The sequence below is a fragment of the Tauraco erythrolophus genome, chromosome 26 (assembly GCF_009769465.1).
Source record: "Tauraco erythrolophus isolate bTauEry1 chromosome 26, bTauEry1.pri, whole genome shotgun sequence".
Classification (NCBI taxonomy): Eukaryota; Metazoa; Chordata; class Aves; order Musophagiformes; family Musophagidae; genus Tauraco; species Tauraco erythrolophus.
In genome coordinates, this window is record NC_141490.1 from 5,632,977 (window position 1) to 5,649,956 (window position 16,980).

General features: G+C 52.2%; 1 protein-coding gene across 2 annotated transcripts in view; it reads left to right on the plus strand.

Moving 5' to 3' along the window:
• The first annotated feature begins 3,325 nt into the window (after nucleotides 1–3,325).
• SNX19 (sorting nexin 19) overlaps nucleotides 3,326–16,980 on the plus strand; it is a 36,676-nt gene continuing 23,021 nt past the window's right edge. For both annotated transcript variants that reach the window (XR_015222878.1, XM_009979651.2), the window contains exons 1-8: nucleotides 3,326–4,861; nucleotides 5,275–5,413; nucleotides 6,133–6,233; nucleotides 6,396–6,515; nucleotides 7,158–7,288; nucleotides 8,474–8,570; nucleotides 8,859–9,045; nucleotides 11,224–11,353. Coding sequence is in view for 1 of the 2 variants with exons in the window: in XM_009979651.2 (XP_009977953.2) it covers nucleotides 3,326–4,861; nucleotides 5,275–5,413; nucleotides 6,133–6,233; nucleotides 6,396–6,515; nucleotides 7,158–7,288; nucleotides 8,474–8,570; nucleotides 8,859–9,045; nucleotides 11,224–11,353 (2,441 nt within the window). In the remaining variant the exon portion in view is untranslated. The remainder of the gene's footprint in view (nucleotides 4,862–5,274; nucleotides 5,414–6,132; nucleotides 6,234–6,395; nucleotides 6,516–7,157; nucleotides 7,289–8,473; nucleotides 8,571–8,858; nucleotides 9,046–11,223; nucleotides 11,354–16,980) is intronic.

Sequence of the window (16,980 nt, forward strand, 5' to 3'; positions counted from 1 at the left end):
ATAGCTTCCAGTACCCAAGAGCCCCTTAAAATCAACATCATGGGACATTAAGTGCAAAGCCAAGCTCAAAGCTGGTAGAGCAGCACAGAAAAGCAACAATTGTTTGTTCACTCAAGGGCTCACATAAGATGCAAAGGACCTTCCAAATGACAACATTTCTATAGCAACTAGGGTCCCATCGTGGTCTTTTTGTTCCAGACACTGTACAGACTGTCCCCATATTAATAACCCTGCTTCCCAACACAGCAGGAAACAAGAAAAACACCCACAGGATGGAATGTAAAGAGCCAGTCTGCTCTAATACCTCAGCAAGGAGGGATGAAGCTGGGGGAAGGCTCTGCAGTAGCTTGCCAAACACCTGTGCTCATTGTAGGCACCTGAAGGACCTTATAACCAGCCTTCCAGGGCTATGCCCAGGATGCTTTGCAGCTCCCATCAGAGCTCAACTGATAAAAGTCATCCCAACAGCTTCACTCTGCCCTCTTCCAAGCCCACAGAAGAGTTGGATGTCCAAGTCTTCCACACTTGATCTCTGAGTCCCCACTTTAAAGAACAAATCCATTTATTAGCAGATATTTAAGCAGACCTGACTGCTGAAGCCCTGCAATGCCACACTCACAAGATTCTCGTCCTCCAAACAGCACAGCAACATGTGCAACAGCCCCAATTTCACTACAGGGAATACTCTCAAGGATGGGATTTATGTGGCCCACCTTCCCAATCCATCCAATCAAGCTGTTCCTGCTTTTTTTGAAAGGGAAAGAGGTGGATAACAGCCCTAGGATGAAGCTGCCTGCTCTGGCAGCACCTCACCACACCATCACCTCTTCTGCATCCCAATTGCAAGAAGACAAATCACACCTGAAGTCATTTCCCACAGCAGAAACCTTTGCCAAAACAGGGTATTACAGATATTTTTCCTCCCAGGAGGAGCTCCAGGAGACAACACACTCAAGTCAGGTCATTTTTTTTCCTGCATCATTGACACTCACCCCCTTCAAAACTCCCAGGTAGCCATGAACTCCATAAAGCATCATCACAGAGGTATCACCCTTCCTAAAAGCAGCCTGTTAAACAAAGCACCATCTAACTAAGACAGGCATAGATATATAAGGACCCCAAAAATTCTTCCCTGTCCCACCCCTGTACATGCCAGCAGGAAAATTTGTGATCTAAATGAAACCAGGTGCTTGAGAAAAATGAAGCATCCCAGGCAGGTGATTTAATCCCAAATAGCAGCCATTTGGGAGAACCCTCATCCTTAACAGCAGGTGCCTCATCCCTAAGGTAACTTGCAGAAAACTGGTCTCCTCAAAAATATCTCTTGAAGAGGAAATCAGAGTAGACAGGGAGAACTGGAGACAAAAGGGGAAACTGAGGCACAAAGTTTTACCTGCAATATGGCAAGCATGGCATCCTGCAGCAGAAGAGGTTGTAAATCATTTTGAGGTTCAGTGGTGGAGCAGGAGAAGTCCAGCTCTGCTATTCCCCTTTTTTAACCCCAAGACCTTGAGCTCTCCCTTGCATACACGTATTTTGGAGCATGCCCAGGAAACAGCAACAGTTTGCAAGACCTACATTTTGCTCACTTGTAAAAAAAAAAGTCAGACCTGCTTCATCATTTATTCAAACCCATCTAAAGTGGGCTCAAATAATAAATTGAATAATTTTCAAACCCTGCTTCCCAGTGGATTCAAGCTAAAAAGAAGCTCTTTAAAAGTCTTTCCCAAAAGGATATTTTTCAACAAGAAGACTTGGATTAAACTGAGTTTTCCTTGCTACTCTACCTTCCTGCAGTACACACAAACAAATAAAAGACCCTCAGAAGTGGCATATTTAGGGCAATTCTTACAATGCTGTAAAATTTAACACCCAGGAGGAGCAGTTTCACCCAATGCTCCCCACCCCAGCCATCTGAGTCCCTCAAACCCCACTGAACACCAGCTCCAACAGGCAGCCACTCCTGGTGGCTTTTAGGTTTTTTTTTTTTTCTTTTTGCAGAAACCCAGGAGCTACAACTGCATCAAAAAACCAAACAGAAAGACTCCAAGTTTTGCATGTGACAACTAAGAAGTTCCTCAGCCCCGAACAACCCTTCAGTACTGAACCACGCAACACAGCCACCATTTCAAACCAACTTTGCAGCAACATCTTCCCACAACATCCCCAACATGACCCTTTAGATGCACCCACCAAAGTCCCCCTAACAGAGCAGGGACCCCCCCCAAACCCCTGCCCACCCCCTTGTTCCAACACAGCTTCCAAAAGATTTTAAAACCGCTCCAACCTTTTTGCAGCGAGGCCTTGTTCCTGCCACCATTCCGCGTCTCCTCTTGCATGGACTCTTCCCAGTAGCTCCACCAGTGTCCATAGGGAACCCTCTGTGCAACAAAACTGAGGTTCCTAAGCGACTACACCTCTTTAATTGCAACAAAGAGACATCCAAATGCATTTTTATACCTAAAAAACACCTCAGCCCCGCCAAAAAAAACAGGAACACCACACACTGACCACCCCCCCGCTCCCCCAGCCCCTTTTGTACCCGCAGCGCACCGCAGGTGATGGCCATCACCCACTTGGCTCCCAATTAACCACCAGCTGCACCCTCCGGCCAACCATCCCCACCCCTAATTAGCCCCAGGGCACCTTTTTTTCAAGTTTTTCTTCTTTTTTTGTTAATCAGGCTGATGCAGCGCAGGTGTTTTCCGGGGAGCTCAGCACCTGGAACGCAGCAGAGTTGCCCGTTCCCGAGGCTTTTTTTTTTTCTTTTTTTTTTTTTAATTTTTAACTCACGCGAAGATGCGATTTTTTTTGTCTTTTTTTCCCGCCTCGCGCGCTGCCGCAAACTTTTTTTTCTTTTTTTTTCCCCCCATCTGGAACGGTAACGCCGAGAGCCCTCCCGCCCGCAAGGGGGCGCTGCCGCCGCCGCGCCGCCGGGTGGGAGGGGGCGATACCGGAAGTGAGGCCGGAAGTGGCGGCCGGCGCCGGGGATGAAGGCCGTTCGCGGAGTGATGGCGAGTCGGGCGGGCGCTCCGCGTTCTGTCGGTACCGGTTGAGTTTGGGCCGGTGGCCTGTTGCTGGCGTGAGGTTCGGTGCGTCTGGAGCGGCCTTGGTGAGGAGCCCCAGCGCGGCGCAGGGTCCTGCGGGTCGGTTGGGCCTAATGGCGGGGGGGAGGCCGCGTTGGCTGAGCCGCAGTGCGTGGTGAAGGAGCTCAGTCGCTCGGGCGCTGATGAGCCTCGGTGCCCGGTGAGGAACCGGAGCGGTTGAGCCCTGACAGGCCTCGCTGTCCGGTTGTTCGTGGCCACTGAGGCCGCCCAGTGCCGCCATGCCAGGCCAAGGGCCCTCAGGGGTCCGCCGGGCGCTGCTGGTGCTGGTGGCTGCGCTGGGCTGGCTGCTGGCCCTGCAGCTGCTGCTCGACCTGCGGGCTCTGGGGCTGCTCTGCGGGGGACTGGTGGTGCTGGGGGGCTGGCTGGGCCCACAGGCCCTCGGTCCCCCCGGCCGGCGGCTGCGGCTGGAGCGTTTCATTAGCTCGCTGCGGCCCCAGCCTCATTGCCCGCTGGCCAAGGAGCGGCTGGAGAGGGAGATTGCTGGTACTGTCCGCAAAGTGGTGCGGGACTTTGTCGCCTCCTGGTACCGCACTGTCAGCAGCGAGCCGGCCTTTGAGGCCGAGGTCGAGAAAGCCATGATGGGTTTGGCCACTGAGCTGAGGCGGCGGATGGGGCGAGTGGACCGCCAAGCGCTGGCCCGCCGCCTCCTCCTCCTCTGCGGCCATCATTTGCAGAGCTATCTGCAAGCCTGTGAGGCCCTGAGGGGTGACCCGGAGGGCAGCCGGACCCTGTGGCAGGAATACAGTCGGCTGGCGGGGCCGCACCCTGCCCTCCGCAGCCTGGCAGCTGAGGTGGCCTATGCCCGGGCTGCTGTGGAGATGCTGCTGCGGGCTCTGGTGCCCCAGCCTCACCTGGAGACGCGGACGGGACGCTTCGTGGTGGTGGAGCTGGTCGCCTGCAATGTGCTGCTGCCGGCTGTCAGGAAGATGGCTGATCCTGATTGGATCAACCTGCTGCTCATCGGGGCTTTCTCCAAAAAGACCCGGGGACAGGAGCCACCTCCTGCACCTCCGGTGCCTGATTTCTTGCCCTTCACAATGCAGACAGATGCCACCTCTGCCAGGCTGCCCCCCTCCCCAAGGGCCACGGAGGTGCCTGGGCGAGAGGCAGGGGCTGCTGGCGAGGAGGGAGACCACCTGCCAAGCGGGCTGTGCCACACAGAGGAGCCCTTCCTCCACCTGCGAGCCCTGGGCTCCCTCTTCCCCTGCAATGGTTTGGAGCTGGAGTCTCCCATGCTTGATGCAGGCCAGGACACAGACATGCTGGCACCATCACCCGCAAGGGAGTTCCTTGATGAACCTGTCCAGGACACCTCCACTGTGCTGGAGGGACTGGCTGCTTCAGAGGATGGCATGGGGGACCTGGAGGAGGGCATTGCTACCAGCTCGGATGCTGGCCTGCTTCCCACCACTGCTTTTGCACCGAGTTCCTGCCCTGACATCCAGATTGACCCAGCAGTTGAGAAGGAAGAGGAGAGCCCAGCTGTCCCCAAGAAGTTCTCCTCACAGAGGCCCTCCAGCTTGGGGAAAGATCTAGGGGCAGCAGAGGGCCCACCACAAAGCCCCCAAGACCCGGGGCAGAATCTACCCCTGCTCTCATCCTCCCCAACATCTTCCATCAGCACCTTCAGCTTTGAACCCCTCAGCAGCCCTGACGGGCCAGTCGTCATCCAGAACCTGCGGATAACTGGGACCATCACTGCCCGAGAGCACAGCGGGACTGGCTTCCACCCCTACACCCTGTACACCGTCAAGGTAAAGGCTCTCGTGGCAGTCACCCCTTTTCTGAGATCCCTGCCCTGCCAGGGGAGCACGGGCTGGTGTTTGGAGATAAGGATTTGTGCTGTGTGTGGCTAGATGACAAATTTTGTCTGGTAGCAGGGGAATATCAGGTGCAGTGTTTTCCCTGTGGCCGTTTGGGTGCAGGATAGGGGTTCCCACTCTTGGCCAAGGGTCCTGTGGGGCTAGTTGAGTCTTTTGTGTCCTGTTCTCACAATTCCCTTCATCATGAGGGATTCACGTGCTGTGCAGCCTCTGTTCCTCAGGAAGGGTCAATCTGAGGAATTGTTGGATGGGACCTGTGGGGACTGTGGGGCCAGCAGGAACCCCAAGGCATCAAGATTGTTTTGGAGTCTGTAAGAATTAATGACTGTTGCCTTCCTCCTCAGTATGAGACAGCCCTGGAGGGTGACAACTCAGGCAGCCTTCAGCAAATGGCTTACCACACCGTGAACCGCCGTTACCGGGAGTTCCTCAACCTCCAGACCAGACTGGAGGAGAAACCAGAGCTCCGCAAGTTCCTGAAAAGTCAGTGCCTGCCTTAACTTCCTGAAAAAACACTTCTCCCTCTCTCCCTAGTTGTGCTCCTCTGCTCTGAAGGTGTCCTGTCCTGCCTGGGCAGCTCTGGATGCTGGGCTGTTTGTGATGCCCATGTCCTGGTTCTGTGCAGAGCTGGCTCCAGGAGAAATTTTGTTTCTTTTGGCAGCAAATCCCAGTGTTTCCAAGTATCCTTGTTGCTGTTTTTGTAGTTTGGCACCTCAGCAATGAATTGGAACACTGATATCTGCCAGCATCTTGTTTGCATACGAGAGAGCAGAGTAATATGTGTTGAATGTAAGCTTTTTTTAAAAAAAAGCAAGCAATGGTCCTCCTAATGCTACTTATGTATAAAACTTGGATTTAGCTGTTCCTAGATAATCCTTTGGTTGTTACAGGTCTGTAACAACCTGATTTTGACTGGAAAACTGCTTTGTTGGAATTTTTGGGCTCTCTGAGTGATCTAGAGTCCTTGTGCTAAGCTGGAGTTCTTGGTTCTTTAACGTTAAAAGCATGGGTGATACAACATCAGCAGAATGCAAGTTCTGTAGGGATTTAAGGTGTGATTCAGCCACCCTGGTTTGAGGGGTGTATCATCTTGGGCTGATGCTGGGCAGCGTGTGGTGGTAGTCCAAAGCACGAGAGCATTAAGATTTTGAAACAACTGTTCCAGTTTCTCGAGCTTGCTAATGGGTTTGTTTCTTTTGTAGATATCAAAGGCCCAAAGAAACTGTTCCCTGATCTCCCGTTTGGAAACATGGACAGTGATAAAGTGGAAGCCCGAAAAAGTCTGCTAGAATCTTTCCTGAAGGTGAGATGTTTGCTTGTGTGCCTCTGAGCTAGAAAGCAGTGCTCAGGACAGCTCTGTGCTGACAAGACAGTGGAGCACATGAGATCCTTTCTACCTGCACTTTACGTGATCAAACTGGGAAGCTGACTCAAAAAAACCCTAAATCTACATCTTTCCTTGCAGCAATTGTGTGCAATCCCTGAGATTGCAAACAGTGAGGAGGTGCAGGAGTTCCTCGCCCTGAACACTGATGCCAGGATCGCGTTCGTCAAGAAGCCCTTCATTGTCTCCAGGATAGACAAGGTAGACAAGGGGGAAGCTGGTTGTCTGAACCACCTACAACTGCACCTGGACTTGCCTCTTAGTCTTCGGTGTCTACATATATGGCTGCTGCAGTATCATAGAACCATAGAATGGTTTGGGTCGGAAGGGACCTCAAAGATCATCTAGTTCCAACCCCTCTGCCATGGGCAGGGACACCCTCCACTACACCAGGTTGCCCAAAGCCTCATCCAACCTGGCCTTGAACAATTCCAGGGATGGAGCAGACACAGCTTCTCTGGGCAACCTGTTCCAGTGCCTCACCACCCTCAGAGTGAAAATTTTTTTTCTTATATCCAATCTTTATCTTCACTCTTTCAGTTTAAATCCATCGCCCCTTGTCCTATCACTACACGACCTTGTAAAAAGTCCCTCTCCAGCTTTCCTGTAGGCCTCCTTTAAGTACTGGAAGGCTGCAATAAGTAGTAGCCAGAAAACTCAAACGCTGTCTGTGTAACTGGGCTCAGCTTGCCCTGAAAGACGTAAAGGTAGGAAGAGTCAGAGCCCATCTCAAAGAACCTGGAGTTTTTTCTAGAAAACAGAGCACAAGTCTGAGAACTCCTGAACTGGTGTTCAGGGAAGAAGAGCACATTCAGTAATTGGTGGCTCTGCTGTTTTTTGCAGATTGTTGTCAATGCCATTGTGGACACCTTGAAGACAGCATTCCCCAGGTCAGAGCCCCAGAGCCCGACGGAGGATCTTAGTGAGTCTGAAGTGGATGGGAAGTCTCAGACAGATGGGAAGAAGGCCAGCAAGTAAGGGCTCCTTCAGCTTCCCCTGTATGCTCTGAGGATGAGGAGTTCATACACAAACTGACTCCGTTGTGGGGAAGTACTGACTTAGTGTGGGTGGGATATTGCTGTCGTACTCCAGTTGAATCACTTTTTCTTTCACATTGTGAGCAAGAGTATTTGAGTTCCTGCTTGGATAAAGGATTTTGCAGCAACGCTCAGGTTTTCCCAGATGGTGGGTTTCCTCCCGAGGGAGCTGTGAGGTGGTGGCATTCACTGGCAAAGATGTTAATGCTCCTGGAGAATTGTTGTTTTTTTACCTTTAAACATGTGCATGACCTGTCTGTGTGGTGAGTCACTGGGAAACACAGCTATAAGTTGTCTACCTGAAGGTTCACTCCTGCCTCTCCTGTGTGTTTAACACAGGGGTTGTGCCACCTTGCCTGGCAAACATTTAAATATTTTTTAGGAGTAGTGTTTAAGGCCACTGCATGTAGGTTGTTCACCAGGTGTTTATTCAGTGTTGCTGGCAGCAACGAGCCCTGTTGTGCTCATCAGCGATTCTTCTCTTACAGAAGAAGGGAAGATTTCTTCACCATAGGGCCTTTTTTTCTGTAAAAGAGATGTTTTGCTAGAAAAAATTGCTTTGGACAAAAAGACAAACCAAAAAAGTACAAGTTTTGAAGTGTCTTGGCCGGAAAGGACATTCCTTAATGATAAGCAGGCTACTTAACAATTTGTCCCACAATCACAAACGCCCTTTCATATCTTCCTTTCCATGTGTGCGTGTTTGTAGTTGGATTTCACAATCCTGCTGACTGTGTTTCATCTCGGAGGCTTTTCTGAAGGCTTTCCTTTGTACGCTGCGATGCTCACGCCTCGCTGAAGTGCCTGCATCGGCGTGGGAGCTGATATGCAACATACCTGCTGAAGAAGGTGTCTGTGTGGTGGATGTTGGAAAGCCCTGGCTAGGCCTGGGTGTAGTTGAGGAAAAGTTCTTTAATGCTTTTCTTGCATGGTTTTACTGCCACCTCTCAGTTATCCTGGGGGCAGATGCTTTGTTGAACCACTTTAGGTCTAATCTGGCTTCTTAGCTTGGACATGACACTGGACAAAGATGGTTGGTCCAGGTTCTTGGCTGAGGCTGGGAAACTCATCGCTCACGGCTTGCCGAGAAAACCCTGACTGTGCTCTGTCTCTCCTCTCCAGGTCCAGGCTGAGATTCTCATCCAGTAAAATTGCTCCAGTGCTGAGCGTGAGCGAGGTGCATGACAAGATCGTGTACTCCATCAGGGAGGGCAGTGCTGTAAGTTCAGATCCCTCTTGCAGTCGTTTTATGATCCTGATCATTGCCCTGTTTGGGTGCTGGCTTGGAGTAATCCAGGAGCACAGGGGTTGTGGCTGCTGCAGCCTTATTCCTGACTGCCAGGTCTTTGCAGAAAGGCAATAAGCAGCCCTAGTTGTGCTGTGGAATGGAGCAAAGTGCAAACCAGGTGGCGGGAGGGTGACTGGGCAGAGGAGACCTTATATTTCTGCTCAGTTCTGGCTGTGTGCAGCTTGCTGCTGTGGTACTAATACCCTGCTGCTTTTGTAGGTCTCTGGCACTCTGTCGCTGGCTGCTATGGAGTCCTTCATCCAGAAGCAGGAGAAGCTACTGGAAGCAGCCTCCAGCAAAGCTCCCAAAGGCGAAGAAGACAGAGAAGCTAAAGAAAGCTCCTTGCAGGGGGATATAGATGGGCTGGGCACATTGGCGCAGGGGACGCATCTGGACACGGACTCTGGTGAGCTCAGCCCCTCTGTTGGTGCTTCACCATATCTCCCTTGGTACTGCAACAGCTCCAACATCTGCAGGCTCAGCTTGCAAGGTCTTCAGTATGGTTCTCCTGCCTGTTGCACCTTGGTTAAAGGGAAGGCAAACTGAGTTTTTCCAGTCCTGTTAGGTGATTGCACTGGTCTTTATTGCTATTGGAAGCAAATTGGGTCTTGGCTCTGTTGTGTCACTGTAGGTCTTCACCTTAGTGTCCTCAGTACAGTTACTGCAGAACTGAGTTTAAGGACACTCTGCTTCAACTGCCAATGTTGGAAAATCAAGCTCTTGGAAACTGAAAAACGGCCAAATCACCCTTTCTTGGTAGTCTCAAGGTAGCCTTGATATATCCATGCACTATAAAAGGACCTTGTGAGATTCAGTGAAGTTTGGATGGATTTGGTGGGAATAGCAAGTACGTAATCCCAGTTCAGGGGTGCTACGGCCTCTCAGATCAGTTCGAAGATTATCCTGAATGCGAACAAAAATATGTTCTCTAATCTTTTTCCTGGAATAGCTGAGCTGTATCAGCTGGAATTTTCCAAAAATTTCACTCCAGTGGTTCAGGTTTGGCAAGCTCTGACTGAAAGCATGTGTTTGTGACAGGATGGGTCTGGTATTCTGAAACATAGTCTGTGCTACCAGCTTTGCCTGTGATCGTTGAACACAAGCCTGCAGTTGTTTTGGGGCTGGAATTGGAGGCCAGCGCTCGGCACAGAGCACAAGAGATACAGGCAGGGCCAGGTTAGCTGAACTCTTAAGGAAATTTAACGTCAATGATGTCAAATGCCTGCAGGTCTGTGATGCTTCAGAACCGAGACAGGGCAGGCTGGTCTGGCAGGGTAAGGGGAATGAATATCTGGGGAGCGGCTGGCTAAAAAGGCAACCAGTGTCCGTATCTGCTCACCGAGTGACTTCTCAGAAGAGGCTGGCCAGCAGTTCCCTGAGTAAGGGGACTGGGATGCTGCAGGAATAAACAGAGCTTGCTGGTGACACTCTTTGTGCGGGGTTATTGTGAAGGTAAACAGCTTGCTGCAGTTTTTGCACAGGGAAGTCAAGTCTCAAAAAGGCAAAGGAAATGAGGATGCACTCGCACGTCCTGTTTCTTCTGAGCACATGGCCTGGAGTTAATTAGTCCGGCTCAAACACAGCAGGGAGAGGAAGAGGAGGGAAGGAGACATGCTGGGGTCCAGCGTCCGTCTCCTCTTTATCTCCAGCAGTAAATAGTGTGTAAACAGTTTCGTTGGCTCTCTGTAGGCAGAGAGTGGTTGAAAGATGAGGCATGAGGAAATGGGAGAGTAGGGGAAGCTGCTGTGCAAGAGCTTACCCTGCCAACAGAGCTGGCGTGGGACCCTCAGGTTGGGGCTCTGGCCTAGGAGTGGTTTTCTTAGACAGGTTTGTGGTACATGAATAAGCTTGTTCTGCATAACACCCATGATGTTTTGGGGCCAAGCAGCCTAAAAGTAATTCTCTAGCAAGTAGAATGTGTTTATGCTGTAGGCTTTGACATCCTCCTGAGGATCAGAGAGAGGTTTTGCTGTCCCAGGTTTGTTGTCACCAGGGATATTTGGGCATATATGTGGATTTTTGTTTTAACTGATGCATCTGGTTTACCCAGATGTGGTTCATCCATCTTCTTGCTGAGACTTGGACCTGCCACACGATGGCAGCCTGCAGACATGGACTGGAATCTTACGCCTGAAAAACTGCACGTTGGAAGAGGGGAAAGTGTTGGTGAAGATCAGGAAAATAGTCCTGAGCAGTGTACCTTTCTCCTGGCTGCAGTTACTTGCTGCTTTCCCACCTGCTCTGGGCACGCTGCCATTGCCGTGCGTGGCCTGGGGCTTGATAATCCCTTGTCTTAACTGAGAAGGAGCTGGGCACTCGGAGCAGCCACGTTCTGGTCTGATACACCCCTTGGTAGGGAGGTTGAGGCTGCTTAGATGAAAGTGGAAATGAAAGAGTGATTGGGGCAGGAGCCTGGGAGGGCAGGCTTCCCAGGCTGGCTGTGCCACAGCAGGTCATCTGTGTGTGGCACAAAGTGCCAGGCTGGGGAGAGGACCGTCGAGTGAGCTTTGGATGATGCTTTCCACCAGGTTTGCTTAGGCACCAAGTTGGCTTTTTCATCTGACTCTCCTCTTCCTCCTGACAGACTCTGAGACAGCTTTGGCTGACCTGGCCCTGGATGTGCTTCGTCTGCTGCTGATGGATCACTGGAGCTGGCTGTGCACGGAGAATATCCAGAAGGTCCTCCACCTGCTCTTCGGGACCCTCATTCAAAGGTAAGACCTCAGCGACCAACCTCACAGCTCTGTGAGGTGGCATTGTCTTTGGAGTTCCAGTTGTGAAAATGGAGCCCTTGCCTGAATGCAGATCAAGGTTTCTGCCATGCCAAACAGCATGGTTCTGTAAAGATGATGTCACATGTATGCAGAGTGAACATCTTGGAGATTTGCACTAGGATCTGGCTTTTAACAACAGGGGTAAGGAAGGATCCAGCCCTGGGAATGGGAGGCTTCTTGCCTCGTGAAAGGACAGGAGTGCCCAGCTCCTCGGCTCTCCGGGGAGCAACTGGCCTCCTGGTCTCACTGCCCTAGGAGCTCAGCTTGCCCTTTCTTCAAAAGGAGAGCAAACAGGCACAGGGACCAGTGACTTGTCAAATAACAGCTCGGAGTGTGGCTTCCCAGGCCCTCTTCTCCCACTGGTGCACCCCTCTCTGGTCTGTGGTGGGCCAGTAGTGCCTGTGCCATGGGCAGTGACCCACAGATGTGTTAGGGAAAGACTTCCTTTCCAGCTGGTATGTACCTGCCAAGCTTTTCTGAGGCCAGTGCCTCTGTGTGGTAAGGCACCAGGCCAAGACACACAAACAGAGAGCATTTCTGTTTTCTGGTGTAGGTTGGTGACTATCACTAGCTGAGGATATGGTCCTTCAGAGTAAAAGAAAAGCCTCCTTGGAGAAACTTTGGCTAGGGGGAGCCTTGGAGCAGTGCTTTTCCTATTCCTGTGCCCTTTCTTCTCCCACAGGCCTTGGAAGCCAGTGACAGATTGTGCAGGGCAGCATGTTATAACCGAGCTGGTAATTTAAGCTGCCCTTAGCAGAGGTTGCCAAAGTGCTTTGAGGTCAGAGGCTGCTGGCCATCACTCCCGAGTCCGTTTCCTTGAGTGGGAGGAGGTGGGTGTTGCTTCGATTTCTCCAAAATGGGCTCTGGTCTCTTGGAGAATGAACTGGAACCCAATCCTTGTGTGTAAGCACAGAGGTATGAGGGCTTGAGTATGCACGTCATCACCTCCTAATAAGCTGCGTCCCGATCACCCAGGGAGCCTGCAGCACGGACACATGGCATTGGTATTTTCCACTAGAGAGGCTGTCACACACACACAGCACATGCCTGGCTCTCAAAGGTGAGGGAGCTCCCCAAGTTGTGCTCCTGGAGTAGCGTGAGGGGGAATGTGTTTGTAGCTGCTCCGCTTCAGCGGGTCTGGGTGAACCCACGCGCACTGCAGGCAAACCTTTGGCTGGAGGTGGTGTTGGGAAGTCCCGTGACTCCTTGGAATCGCGATCAGAACAGGGTGCAAGGACAACCTTTTGGACTAACCCTGTGTCCCTGGGGCTGTACGTGTCTGTGCTGAAATCCACGTGTTGTTCTGGGACAGTCAGGAGTCCGCAGGTCTGGTGTGAAGGGGGCTGGAGAAAGAGTTGCATGGTGTGAACTGACCCGTTGCCAGGAGGACGGTGTTGCTCTTGGATTGCTGCAGGCAACCTTTTCCTCCTCTGTTTCTCCTGCTGTAGTCACCACCCCAACCCAGAAGGGTGTGCTTGGGACAGTGCTTTGGTCTCCTGGAAGGGAGGAGTGTTAGGGTGGAGGTTCTCCTGTCTTGAATCAAGGGTAGCAGGTTTTTAGTGATCCTGGAAGCCCGTGTGGAGGGCTGGTGGGGCTCAGCAAGATACTGGAATGGGTGCAGGAACTGCCCTGAGAGCAATCAGTGTGTGCCTGGTGTGAAAGCTGTGATCTGGTATGAGAGCAGAGTTCAGATAGTGCCCGAGATGGACATTTAAGATGAGACGTGTAGATTCCTTTACAGGGGACGAGAATTGGGAACAGAAGATCTCTGTGACAGCTTGCCATTGCACCCTGTCCCTGAGCCACACAGAAAGGTGGCTGAGACTTGTTGTACTCATGACTGGCTCAGGTGGCTGCTGCTGTTCTGAGCAGATCAAGAAGTCTCTAGCTCAGACCTGCTGCCAGCTGCCTATCCAGGGGCACAGCACGGATTCAGTGGTGTTTCTCTTCCATTTAAGTATTTGCAACTTGATCACTTCTTGGCCAGACCTGGCACAGCCCTGGCACTGGCGTTCTGACTGGCACTGCATCTGGGTAACCTTTACAGGTGGAGAAGATGCCAGAAGCTGTTCTGGGAGTATGTGCTATTCAAGGCATCGTTGCATCCGCCTCTGAGAACAGGCAGACAAACACAGGGCAGCAGATGGGCACGCATTCTGTTTCTAACCATTGCTAGTGACAAAGTAGGAGTAGGAATCATCCCTCCACGAGATGAGGTCCTTCTCTGCTCCCGTCAGTGGCTGGGCTAGGTGGTGAGTGGTGGAAAGGAGGTGTCATAGCAGTGGTTTGGGTGTTAGGAAGGGGGTTGCTGCTGGATTGTATTTGGTGGAGAGTGTGCTGCTCCTGCAGCCTTCTCGCAGCTGCCTCTGTGGGCATTGCTGCCACTCTGCACCAAGTGTGCCTCATGCCAGAGCAGAGTAATCAATAGAAAAACACCGTGAACAAGGTCCAGCTTCTCTGGAGAACCAGTCCCCCTCTCCTTTGGGGGCTTTCGGTACCCACAGCATTGCCTGTGGTGACATCAGGTGATTGCTGTGACCACGCTGCTGCTGATTATGGGACCTCCTGACCCTGCTCCATTCGCCATTCTCTGCATGGACCATCCCACCACACTCCTCTTTCCCCTTTTCTCCGTAGCTGAAACAGCTGGAGCCAGACACTATCCGTCTCCCCTGACTGTCAGTTTAATGGCAGCCAGGGAGAGGAAGGCTGTATGACCGAAAAAGGTATTGTTAAGTAAAAAGGGAGGCCGCGTGTGCAAGCCCGTGTCCGTGCAGCCCTCATCCCATTATGTAACAGGGAGTGATCCTTTTTTGGAGCAGAAAGGAGAGGCGGATGGAGGGGAGGCGGAGGGGCCGGGAGGCTCGCTGGGAGCAAGGACGACCCCGGGGCCAAGGAGAGCTTCCAGCAGCCTCTCCGCACGCTGGGTCCGTGCCTGTAAACAAACCCGCTGCCCCGCTCCGGCTCCGCACCCCTTCTCCGTCTGGCTCTCGCTTCCCTCCCCCGGGCTGGAAACGCAGATCTCTCTTTTGTGGGAAGGCTGCAACGGGGACCTGTTGGTAAAAGGGAGCGGATGGGGCTGTTCTGGGCTCCGGGGGTGTTTGGTGGAAGGGCATTTGGAGAATCCATGTGCTTTTTAGAGCCCTGTGAGTCAAAGCGACGTTAAAAATACACGGCAAGCGAACCATGCCATGGCTGTGACCCCGTGCCCTGCCCTCTGTCTGTCCCCGACGGCACGGTGGTCACTAGGTCAGGGATCTGCCAGTGCCATGATGAGCCAGGGGCAGCCGTGGAGCCAGGGTGATGGCCACCAGCTACCAGCTCGCCGCGCCCTTCAGCTGCTGCTTCTTGGGGTTCTCCCCAGCCCACAGTTACTTCCCCTTCTGCAGGGGAACCCCAGCAGAGTGCTGGGATCCCAGCGATGGACCTGGGAGGATTTTAGTCGCAGGTCTGTCTGTAAATCACCGAGTGGGTGGAAGGTGTCTCGGCACACCCCGGCTGTCTGCACCCTGTAACTTGAGCAGGGCCGGGGCACAGAATCTGTGCCAGCGCTCGGAAGTGCCCGTGTGTCTGTAAGGGAGCGTGTCGACCTGGGCAGACAGCTTTGGTGGTGTCATGTTCCACCAAGCACCAGTTAAAAGAAATGCAAAGCGTCCCTGCCTTACCCGGGAGCTCAGCACCCCTTGGCTTGCTGTTCACTTTGGGTCACGCTGGTGCTCCTCCAGGCTTTGTCCCCTGTCTCATCATTCCTCAGCGAAGCGGGTGGATTTGGGGAGGTGATTTTCCAGTCTGTGTGAGATGTAGACGGAGAGCAAGAGATGCTTTGAGACTGATTACACGTGGCTGTCGGGCTTTTACAAGAGCAGTTTCTTGCAAGTTGTTCTAGCTCTGGTTCCCTTCGCAAGTCTGGCTAGCTTTGCTTGTTTTCCTTGTAGGGTTTCCTCTCTTGAGCTGCTTCTCCCAGGGTATCAACTACTACTGACCTAGTGTGGGAAAGTCATTCTGAGCTCACATCCACCTCTGGGCCATGGTCTTGCGGGGAGCCTGGCTCTTGGATGCTGCGGAGAGGGACGCTGAGCCCTGGGCTGGGAGCAGAGGAGAGAAGGGGCGTTTGGGCAGTGCTTGGGACAGGTTTTGAATAGGTACACCAAAACGGGGCTGGGTGGTCCTAGGAAGGCTTCAGCAGCAAGAGTTTGTCTTTGATTTGAGGTGCTAGATCTTGGTGTCCTCTTGACTCCGGGGCTCTGTGCTGGAGCCTGTCAGTGTCTGTCAGGCCAGGTGTCATGGGCAACTTGTGCAACTCCTGGTGCGAGTCAAGAAGCTCATAGCTTCAGGGAGCTGCTTGCTGGGTGTGGGGTTTTTTTCCTGGTTTTTCTCTTCTTTCTTTCTTGATCTCTGTGCCAACAGAACTGGCAAAAACAAAGACCCTTGGCAGCCTCCTTGATCCTCTTGACTTGAAAGTGCCACCGGCATGTAGTGTTGCCTGACCCTCTTAAACGTCCCAAAGTAAACCTCCCCACTCGGACACCTGCAGCCCTGGGACTGCTGGGAACAATGGGCAAGCAATTCTGCCCAGCCCTGGCTGTCTGGAGCCCCACAGGGCCCGTGTCTGATAGCTGAGATGGTGAGCCAGACCTCACCTTGGTGCCGGGGATGAGCACCAAGCTGGGCTGTACGTGTGTCACCCAGCAGAGGGGGTATCCAGAGGAAGGACGTGGCGTTGGCTGCGGAGGCTCCCTGTTTCCTCCCTGCGTTATCTCTGAAAAAGACATTAAAGCTGAGGGTTGGTTCATGTTCTTCAGGAGCCAGGAGAAGCCGGGAAGGTTTATGCTAAAGCTGTTAGCAGCATAACTGCTCCCTCTTTCCTTTGGCTTCATAGCTGGCAGGTAGCTTACCACTCCGGGCTTGGGCAGCACCCCTGAGTTTTGCTGGCACAAAGGAGCTGCCAGTGTTGCAATGTCAGTGCAGCTGCAGCAACTAAATCCCTTGGCTGCTCTGGCTTGTTACCTGGAGAGGCTGATTTGGGCAGGTTCAGTAAGGACCTTTGCAAGTGCGTGTTGAGGGGCTGTGCTGGCAGGCCCAGGTACGTGGCAGCAGAGGTCCCCTCTCTCCTGTGGTGGTGCAAGCGTCTACCCCAGCCTAAAAACCAGCAACAGAGCTTGTATATATGGGAACTAAATTAATGGCATCTTCCTCCTCCTCTCTGGATTTGGCTATTTGTAGCTGCGAGGAGCAGGCGAAATCGCAGGCCTGGGGTATGTCAGCAAAAGCTATCTTCAGTCTTCGTGTCTGTATGTAAAGTAAATAAAATCAGCTTGGAAACGGGCCTTGATTCAGTTGTCTCCAAGCACCTGGAAATTTTGGATCTGGCTTTGAATCTCTGTCCCAAACAAAATTTTTTTCCCCTCTTCTAGAAGCAGCATTCTTCCAAAAACAGCCGCTAGAATGAAGCAAGCACTCTGTGCTTTGATAACAATTGCAACATTATTTTAACTGCATCTCTCTTTTTTCTTTTGACTCTTTCAGCTGTTAGAAATGTGCCAACTTTTTTTTCCCAGCTTAAAAAA